At 46.7% G+C, this 11,039-nt stretch overlaps 1 protein-coding gene across 1 annotated transcript; it reads right to left on the reverse strand.

The window, feature by feature from the left end:
• Positions 1-1,893: 1,893 nt before the first annotated feature.
• LOC130358043 (Ig-like V-type domain-containing protein FAM187A) lies at positions 1,894-3,320 on the reverse strand. The gene has a single exon (XM_056560843.1). It carries the CDS (start codon positions 3,268-3,270, stop codon positions 2,023-2,025), a length of 1,248 nt encoding a protein of 415 aa, XP_056416818.1. The 5' UTR covers positions 3,271-3,320; the 3' UTR covers positions 1,894-2,022.
• Positions 3,321-11,039: the final 7,719 nt, after the last annotated feature.

Below are 11,039 nucleotides of genomic sequence, written 5' to 3' on the forward strand. Positions count from 1 at the left end.
CTCTCCTCATCACTACTATAACCCCCCGCACCTCTCCTCATCACTACTATAACCCCTCCTGCACCTCTCCTCATCACTACTATAACCCCCCTGCACCTCTCCTCATCACTACTATAACCTCCCCTGCACCTCTCCTCATCACTACTATAACCCCCCTGCACCTCTCTTCATCACTACTATAACCCCCTTGCACCTCTCCTCATCACTACTATAACCCCCTGCACCTCCCCTCATCACTACTATAACCCCCCTGCACCTCTCCTCATCACTACTATAACCCCCTCGCACCTCTCCTCATCCCTACTGTAACCCCTCCTGCACCTCTCCTCATCACTACTATAAACCCCCCCCGCACCTCTCCTCATCACTACTATAACCTCCCACACCTCTCCTCATCACTACTATAACCCCCCGCACCTCTCCTCATCACTACTATAACCCTCCCTGCACCTCTCCTCATCACTACTATAACCCCTCCTGCACCTCTCCTCATCACTACTATAACCCCCCTTGCACCTCTCCTCATCACTACTATAACCCCACTGCATCTCTCACCACCCCCAGAACACCCCCCTGCACCTCTCATCACCCCCATAACACCCCCTCTCATCACCTCCATAACACCCCCCCCCCCATCACCCCCATAACACCCCGCTGCACCTCTCATCACCCCCATAACCTCCCCATGCACCTCTCATCACCCCTATAACACCCCAAGCACCTCTTCCCCTGCACCTCTCATCACCATTATAGTCTGCAAACAACACCCCAACCCGAGCAACCACCCCCCCCCCTCCCCGGCGCCCGCCCCCGCCCATTCACCCACCCTGCTGGGGATCTGTGCAGCTGCTGCTCCTGTCACAGTGTCACTGCACAGGGAGGATCTGTCGGGAGGATGCTTTAGCTGGACTGGAGAACGCGTAGGGACAGGTCAGGTGACTGGAGTAGACGTGCGTGCCTGCGCGGGGCACGTCGACTCCCATCAGCCCCTGGCCTGTCCAGCCCTGCCGTACTTCTTCAGGGGCCCGTGCCCTAGAAAGAGCAGGCCATAGTCCTCGGGCCCCCCCAGACAGGGGTCAGTGAGTGACAGTCACTCACTGACAAGCTGGTAAAAAAAAAATAAAGGTCCAGGGACGTCCGGGCCTCCTGAAGCTCCGGGCCCCATACAAGTGTATGGGTTGTACCCCCCTGATGGCGGCCCCAGTACCTCCAGCTTTTGCAAAACTACAATGCCCAGCATACATGGTCTGTCAGTGCATGTTGGGAGTTGTAGTTTTACAACAGCTGGAGGCACACTGGTTGCAAAACACTGAGTTAGGTAACAAATCCTAACCCAATGTTTCGTAACCTACGTGCCTCCAGCTGTTGCAAAACTAAAACTCTCAGCGTGCACTGACAGCCAAAAAGCATGCTGGTAGTTGTAGTTGTGCCTCCAGCTGTTGCAAAACTACAACTCCCAGCATGCCCTTTGGCTGTGCATGCTGGGAGTTGTTGCTAAGCAACAGCAGGAGGCAAGGCCTCACCTCCTGCTGCTGCTGTCATTTTCTCGCCGTTGATCATCGCCGCCAGTTCTGGGGCCCGCAATACCGCTACTGACGCCAGGGATTTGGGGACCCCTTCTGCTGGTATCACCTCCCAGCACCCGCTCTCGCCCTCCGGAAGAGGAGCGGAGTGGGTGCCGTCATTGTCACCCCCAGCAGGAGTCCTTATTCACGTGCATGTAACGGCAGGCAGCCCTGATTCGATGGCAGGCATCCTGTTCCATTCACCGCCAGATTACCGGTGGTGAAGAGAAACACAGAGGGCATACAGGTACGCTCTTGGTCCTGGTGGGGTTAAACAGACCATGAACTTTGTTACTTATATAAAAAAAAAAAAAACACGGAAGCATTTTATTCGTTTTATTAATATTAACATGCAAAGCAACACTAGATATATAGAAGACATCTTCTTCTTTTCTGTATGGATCTCATATTCCGTCATCATGTATTGAACTGCAATGTTCGGCACACAGGAGGAGGCTCAGGTACAACAGCAAAAGAACTTTGCACAATGAACGACGATGAAGATAATGATGAGCACTGGAATACTTATCAAAATGTTCTTCATGACAAATATAGCATCAGGATCGCTGAACTTACGTTTTTTCAGAGGATCTCTTTGCACAGACAACTTAAAGCCGGCCGTCAGTTTCCCCTGCAGCCAGCAATAGTAGGTTCCTGCGTCACTGTACTGGATAGAGCGAAAGTTCAGATGGCCTCCATGATCAATGAAGACTCTCATAGACTTTTTAGCACCAATTAGATTCTCTGTGAGATAAAGTCGCTCATTATCTTTGTCCCAGGCCACCGCATGTTCTGGCCTTACTCCTGGACAAGAAATACTCATTCTGCTGCCCATTGTTTGAGTATGAATCTCCATTGGTACCTTAGAGATCCATGGGATGTAATCTTTAAGCTTTCCTATAGTGTGCATCAGAGTGCTCAACATGCCCATAACTCCCTTCTTCCGCACATGACATTTAGTCATGCAGCTCCGGATCAGGATCTCTGGTCTTCGCTTGGAGAGCAATTTCTTGAATTTGAGTGGAACGGCTTCTGAGCCACATGAAGACACATCATTCTTGTTTGCATGAAATCTGGGGTTGAGGTAGGAACTATTGACATAGCACAGGCCAATGCTCCTTTGTTCCCCTCTGACATCACATCGGTCACACACTGTCCAATCCGAAAAAGTGGTGAAGGCCACAAAGTATTTGTTTTTCAGATGTGGCTGTGGCTTGCCATCTTTCTCTACAAAAGATACAAGGGCATCCTTGGAGTCCTGAATGTCAACATTGTATCCATAAAAGAAGTGTCCATCCTGTGTGCCGCATAGATAATTTCCGGAATTTTCTATTTGTGCCTTATGTACAATAAGGTTGAACATCCGGATAGTGAACTTTAAAGAGGTATCATAAGCGTCCCGAACATTTTCTACATCGAGTTGCACCGTACCTTTGAAGTCTGTGAGGACCATGGGCTTGTCTCCGCTCTTCTTCTGGTAGTACCATACCACGTACTTTGTTTCCTCAGGCTTGCATTGGCAAGGAAGTTCAATTGTCACGTCAGACAGATAAGCAGCCGTTTCAAACAGGAGGTATGCCGGGCATTTTGTAGAGCTGAGTATGTCGTCATCTTTCGCAATAGTGGTTGAGCTGCTTGCAGGAATGAAATAAAGCAAGAAAATGGCAGCTACAAAAGCGAGAAGAGGACAATATCGAAGCATCATCTTCAGGTAGAAGAGTAGCAGTCTAATCGTATGCAAGATAAAGCATCAAGTGGGATTATTTGTTGACTGCTATCGGTATAACCTGAGAGACACCACCGTGTCATGATGATGTCACTTCCTTAAGATTCTAAGTTCTATTGCATGTCTCCTAAGGAGTTGATCTGCTTTACTCAATACCTTTTTGTTAGAAAAGTTGTCCAGGGTTAAAAAAAATCGTGGCTGCTTTCTGCCAAAAAAAAAGCATCACAGTATTGGGGAGATTCATCAAAACCTGTGCAGAGGAAAAGTTGCCCATAGCAACCAATCAGATCGCTTCTTTCATTTTTAACAAGGCCTCTGCAGAAAATCTGGCCATCTTTTCCTTTGCACAGGTTTTGATAAATCTCCCCCTATATGTGTCTGGTTCAGCACAATCCACCATAAGGCGGCCTTCACACACGACAGTTTCTATTTTGTTTTTTTATACTGCACTGCAGCTATTGAGCCAAGGCCAGCAGTGGATCCAGTGGGAAGGAGAAGTACAAGTCCTTTCTTTTTATTTCTCATTCCTTTAGAATACACTTTGGGGCTTAACCACTGCAGGGGCAGTTTAAAAAGAAAAGAATAGAAACTACTGTGCGTCATGGCAGGCTTATGGAGCAAAATTGCAATACCAGACACAGCCTATCGTCAGGTGTGGTGCTGTGTCTGGAATAGTAAGAGTTTTAGTCTGGGAGCAGCCAGAAAACCACAGGATGGGAAACACTAATCTACAAAGTGCAACTGCTATTCCAAGCTGTCAGTGAATGAAGGTAGTTGTAGTTTTCCAACACCTGGAGAGTCAAAGGTTGGGGGACACTGATCTAAGCAAACTTCTGTAAGCTAAATACAGTGACCCCCCGACCTACGATGGCCCCAACATACAATCATTTCAACATATGATGGCCTCTCAGAGGCCATCGCATGTTGAAGGCAGCATCAAGATACGATGCTTTTGTATGTCGGGGCCATCGCATAAAAGGCTATCCGGCAGCACAGACTGCTTCAGCTGCCACCGGATAGCTGTTTACGGTGCCCTGTGTGGTCCGCTGACGATCACTTACCTGTCCTCAGGGCTCTGGCTTGTCCTCTTCGGGATCCCCTGCATCGTCGGCGCTCTTCATCGTCGTCATCACGTCACTGCGCATGCCGTCCCGTCATCCAATAGGAGCTGGGTGCGTAGCGACGTGATGGCGGCGGCGGAGAGCGCGGATGCCAGGGAAGCAGAGGCCTTGCAGGAGCATCGGGGACACCTCGGGGACACGGCGACAGCGATGGAAGGCGACATCCAGGGCAACGGTGACGAGCAGTGATGGTCTGGAGCGGCGGGGACAGGTGAGTACAACCTCCAATACCAGTGGTCTTCAACCTGCGGACCTCCAGATGTTGCAAAACTACAACTCCCAGCATGCCCGGACAGCCTTTGGCATGCTGGGTGTTGTAGTTTTGCAACATCTGGAGGTCGGCAGGTTGTAGACCACTGTCCTATACTTTACATTGCACTTATCCCTCAACATGCGATGGTTGCAACAAACGATGGTCCATTTGGAACGGATTACCAGGAATGAAATATCTGTATATCAATTGCATAAAGCTTTTTTGTGTCTTAATAGTCTGCTAAAATATATAAAATATATCAGTGTTGGTAAAATGTATCAGCCCGGCATCCAGTCTGTCCTAATCACCAATGACTGACTACTACATTGTAGCAAAACCACAGCAACGAGAAGAATTCCTTCTGCATGGAGAATTGTACACAAAAAAACATTTGGGTAAATAGTCAAATGTGGTGAAGGGGTGGTGCTGGTGATAATGTAGGGTACATTGGTGTCAACCCTTAGTTGTCATAACGCCAGGGTGAGGTTTCCTCAATGTAATAGTCCTACCGCCAACCGTCCCACAAACGGCAGGAAGACATAACGGAATGTCCACAGAAGGTTTTATGAAGTAAACTTGAAGTAACTTTACTGTATATTTTATGCAACGGCATGGAACATAACAGTCTTTGAGAGAGAAAACCGTGGTACAGGTTCCTCACAGGTTTGCTGGGACTCCGGGATCAATGAGCTTTGATGCTAGCCACTGTGCTACTATTTTTAGGAGATTTAAGTTTCTAGTAGTCACACAAATTTCAGTAAACTGAGCTTGGAGAACTCACGTTTTTTGTGGCTGCTAGGTATTAGGCTTCAGGCCTAGCTTGAATTGATGCTGATGAGATGATTAGATGATGAGATGTGCCTGCTTTCATGTACAGGTCTCAAGAGAGTAGGCCTAAGAGAGAATTTAGTGGCTGCAGCCCCTTATATATCAAGGGGGTGGGACAAAGCTCATTGGTCAGCAGAACCTGTCAGTCCTGACCCAGTGAACTCTGGGTATCACATGACCCAAAGGTCCTTAAACCATAATACAATTTATTTACAGGCACGTGACCTCTAAGGTCCTATACAGAGGTATTCCTATAAAACCTATTAAACATATTTATTTTTTGATTAAATACCATTTATATGAGGTGACTAGGGGTTAGTCCTAAAGGAGAGCCCTATTGTCATAGAGGGGCTCTGGCTGAGGGGACTTTAGACTAAGGGACAGGACCAAGTCCTGTTCCGGGACACCACACAAAGACGTGTCATTAGGGCTCTTTATTAACACAAATAACACGATCATGGCCTCTAAGTGCAATAGCAGCACAATGACTGGCAGCACCAGAAGAACTAGGACCAAGAAAAATTATTCTGGGTGTCAAAAGTGAAGTTCTTCGAAGCCTGGAAGCCTGTGCTAGCCTTTCTCCTGCGGTGTATATAGTAGTATATAGCAGTGTATACGGATACTGGAAGCCTGTGCTAGCATTTCTCCTGCGGTGTATATAGTAGTATAAAGCAGTGTATACGGATACTGGAAGCCTGTGCTAGCATTTCTCCTGCGGTGTATATAGTAGTATATAGCAGTGTATACGGATACTGGAAGCCTGTGCTAGCATTTTTCCTGCGGTGTATATAGTAGTATATAGCAGTGTATACGGATACTGGAAGCCTGTGCTAGCCTTTCTCCTGCGGTGTTGCTATCATTGTGTGAAGAGTGGGAGAAGAGGGTTGCATTGACAATCCAACACAATGGGCAGCACATTGAACACATTTTATAAGTGGTCAGAAACTTGTAAATAACTCATGAAAGAATAAAGTTACATTAAAACCAAGCACATCATTGTTTTTTTGTGAAATTCCCAATAAGTTTGATGTGTCACATGACCCACTTCCTATTGAAAAAAACTAAAGTTGGATTCAAAATGTCTGACTTCAAAATGGCCACCATGGTCACCACCCATCTTGAAAAGTTTCCCTCCTCACATATACTAATGTGCCACAAACAGGAAGGTAATATCACCAACCATTCCCATTTTATTAAGGTGTATCCATATAGATGGCCCACCCTGTATTTCTGTTTCCTTCTAGACCAGTATCCTGATCACACGGTGGAGTGTGCCCACTGGCTGGAAGTATATTTGGAGGTAATATTGTTTTCCCTTCATGTTCGGAGTGGGGAGTCTAGTTTGTTCTTTCTATGTTTCCAGTGTGAACAGTGTTCTATGTTTCCTGATCTGTTTAGTGTTTTACATTCAGTTCATCTGTTCATCCCCTGGTTTCTGCTATATACTTGTTCTATATCTAGTCTTGTTCATTTATTCATTTGCCGTTTATCCTGATTCCGATTTCTGAACTGTATGTTAGTACGCTATATCATGCCCTGTTTGTTTATATCGTGTCTGATTTATCTGCTTGTTGGGTTGTGTTCCCGACTATGTACATTCGGCTGCCTATTTTACCTATAGGCAGAGTAGACCCTGGATCAACAGGTGCAATGATCAAACAGCACACCTTCATCCATCCGTATCCTGAAAATATAGCTAGTGCAGAGATAACAAAAATCTGGTATTAGATTATTTATTATATTATCATAAGAGTCACTAGTTTTTGAATATGTCCCTCAGTGTTTATTTATTCCCCCCACAGTCCCAATATTTTTCATTCTACTATTTGCAGGTATTTGTTGCCAAAAAAAAAAAAAACAGTGTCCTATTTATCTGCATGGCTAACCAAATTGTATAAATCCATAATTCTGTGTTGGTTTGGTTTTCTGCTATGATCTGATAATCATTATCTTATCGCTATTATAACATTTCCCCCCACAAGGAAAGTTATTATCTTGCTGAATACAAAACGCTAGAGCGGAGTTAGGCAAAAGAGATAAGCCGCCATCTCCATTAGTAGGCATGAAAAGCAAGATCAGGATGGAGTATTTAAAGACAATGTGTCCACAAGGCATACCGCATTGACCGCATTGACCGCATTGACCGCATTGACCGCATCCCCGCCACCATGTCAACCCAGCCTCAGGAAATGGATCTGTTCTGCCTCTGATAATAATCCTAATTTATTTTATTATTTTTATTTAATTATTTTTTACAGAACCTGAGAGCATGGAATTAACCCCTGCCCTTCGTCTATCACCCCCAGTTGTGTTCCTTTTGCTGAATCTGTAAGGCTAGTTTTATTTTCCACAAAGGCTCAAAAACTGCAGTGGCAGATGTCCAAAAACTAAAAAAACACCAGAAAAAAATAGTGTGGAAACCTGGCGTAACAGAGATTTGCATATCCCATGCACTGTCTGTATGACTGCACATTAGGAAGCTTGTAGCTATGTTCAACATACAGTGACCCCCCCGACCTACGATGGCCCCGACATACGAGCAATTCAAGATACGATGGCCATCGCATGTTGAACGCAGCATCAACATACAATACTTTTGTTTGTCGGGGCCATCGCATAAACAGCTAGCCGGCAGCGCCGACTGCTTCAGCTACCACCGGATAGCTGCTTACGATGCCCCGTGTGGTCCGCTGACAATCACTTACCTGTCCTCGGGGCTCCGGCGCGTCCTCTTCGGGATCCCCTGCATCATCGGCGCTCTCCTCCAACGTCATCACGTTGCTGCGCATGCCATCCCGTCATCCAATAGAAGCGGCGTGCATAGCGACGTGATGGCGGCGACAGAGAGCGAGGATGCCGGGGAAGCAGAGGCCTTGCCAGAGCGTCGGGGACACCCCGGGGACGCAGTGACAGCGATGGACGGCGACATCCAGGGCAGTGGTGACGAGCGGTGATGGTCCGGAGTGGCGGGGACAGGTGAGTACAACCTCCAATACCAGTGGTCTTCAACCTGCGGACCTCCAGATGTTGCAAAACTACACCTTGTAGTTTTGCAACATCTGGAGGTCGGCAGGTTGTAGACCACTGTCCTATACTTTACATTGCACGGATCCCTCAACATATGATGGTTTCAACAAACGATGGTCCATTTGGAACGGATTACCATCGTATGTTGAGGGACCACTGTATTTTTACTTGTGTTATAAATAAAATAAAAAGTCATGTTCTTTCACTTGCATTTCCTGTGTCTCTTTGTATAAGACGTCTTTAAAAGAAAACATTTTTATCACTCGGAAACAAAATACTATGAATACCATGAAAAATTATCCTGAAGATAAATAATTGGGGTTATACAGTGTTTCCCAACCAGCGAAATTTCCGCACCAATTGCGCTTCTGCTTCCTTGGGTGGTTTCTGGCTTGTGCGGATCCCATAGAAGTCCATTGGGCTTTCATTTGAGGCGCAATTCTGCAAATTCCACCTGTGTGAATAGACCCTAAGGCTGTGTGCACACTGCTGCCGCTCAACTCCGATAATGTGAACAGACTTTTCTAGTGCACCTCTGAACGGAGCGCAACGCTAAAGTGAACTCAGCCGTAGAAGAAGCAAATTAACAATATTAGGAAATAGAAAACATAGAAATGAACATATTAGTTCTATTGTGTCAACAGAACCTGACCTGCAGCTGCTCTACCTGCCTCACTCCACTGCCTCAGCGTTTGGAACATTTTGTTGCGAACGCTGGGTGCGGGCTGTGGGGGGGTTGTGACATCACGGCCAAGCCCCTTATGATGTCACACCACACCCCTTCAATGTAAGTGGAGTACCCCTTAAGGATCTATTCACACGTACAGTATTCTGTGCAGATTTGATGCGCAGGATTTGAAGCTGTGTTCAGTCATTGAGTTTACATTGAAATCTGCAGCAGAAAATCCTGCGCATCAAATCTGCGAATGAAATCTGCACAGAATACTGTATGTGTGAATAGACCCTTAAAGGGTAACTCCCACCATCCCTTTTTTTCCCCTCTCTGTCCCTGCCTATTTCCCATCTATCCCTAACCTCCTCCCTGCCTAATTTTTTTTTTTACTATATAAAAAATGCAGTTTTGTCTGCCTGGTAGCGTGCTCACTACCAGGCATACTTCCCCAGCAGGCACCACGTCACTGATGCCTGCTGGGGCTGACTTCTGCCCTTAGTTCATCTACACAGGGTGCCTCCAGCTGTTTCACCACTACAACTCCCAGCTTGCCCTGACATCTATTGGCTGTCAGGGCATGCTGGGAGTTGTAGTGGGGAAAAACTGGAGGCACCCTGTGTTAAAAACAATACATAGCCGCGGCGCAACCCGAACCCCGCTACCCCTCCCCTGAACCCCGCTACCCCTCCCCTGAACCCCGCTACCCGAACACCCGCTACCCGAACACCCCCCCACCCCCCAGACATACCAGGACAGTGCAGCGACGGGCAGGACAGCAGTAACGGGATGCCGGGAGGCAGGGGCCGGCGTGCAAGGCCAGGAAGCAGGGGAGCCAATGCGCGCTTCTTCTGTTCTCAGCGCTCGCTCCCGCCTGTTTGATTGACAGGTGGGAGCGAGCACCGCAGTGAGTGAATTCCGACTCATTGCCAGGCTGCAATGAGTCGAAATTCACTAGTGACGTCACTGCCGAATGCATTCGGCCACTAGGAGGGCGACACCTAGTGGCCGAATTTAAAATTGATTTTAAACTGTTTTAAAATCACTTTTTTTTAAATTAAAGTATATTAGGGATATGTTGTAGCACTTAAGTACTACAACATATCAATATTTTTATTTCATGACAGTGCCCATTTAAGCTGTTTTTACATCTGCACTAGAGGTTACCATAGAAGTCTCTGCAAAAAAATAAAAAACGCATTCTGTAATCAATGCAAGCAGCGCTATTTTGTCTGTTGGTGTCCGTATGGAAATTTGATGGACACATTGGACGCTGATGGTGTACGTCATGTGACGGATCTGGTGTGAAGAAAGCCTTACACAATAGTAACACTTGATATTCTAATACAGTGATCCCTCAACTTACAATGGCCTCAACATAGAATAGTTTCAACATACAATGGTCTTTTCTGGACCATTGTAAGTTGAAACCAGACTCAACATACAATGCTATAGACAATCCAGATCTGTGAAATGTGTCAATGGCCGGATGATCTGACCAATAAAATGGGCATTCACTGGTAAAACCCCTGTATTACTGAAGCGTATGCACTGACTGGTTTCTGGTAGCGCCCCCTACAGTACAGGGTGGTATTACATGTTCTGTACACTTTACCTGCACCAGGGTTACCTGCTCCTTTGGACACCAGGTAAGGACGACTCCATGTTACTTTTTAGGACATTGCATGTTCTGTACAGGACCCTGAAGAAGCTCCGGTCCTCTACATAGACCAGTGTTTCCCAAGCAGGGTGCCCCCAGCTGTTGCAAAACTACAACAGCTGGAGGCTCCCTGCTTGGAAAACACAGACATAGACAGTGATTTACAGCTCCCAGCAGATCTTTCTTATG

This window comes from Hyla sarda, chromosome 2 (genome assembly GCF_029499605.1).
Source record: "Hyla sarda isolate aHylSar1 chromosome 2, aHylSar1.hap1, whole genome shotgun sequence".
Lineage (NCBI taxonomy): Eukaryota > Metazoa > Chordata > Amphibia > Anura > Hylidae > Hyla > Hyla sarda.

Bases quoted from the DNA above. Each gene is read 5' to 3' on its own strand.
- LOC130358043 (XM_056560843.1), bottom strand. From the start codon at position 3,270: ATGATGCTTCGATATTGTCCTCTTCTCGCTTTTGTAGCTGCCATTTTC.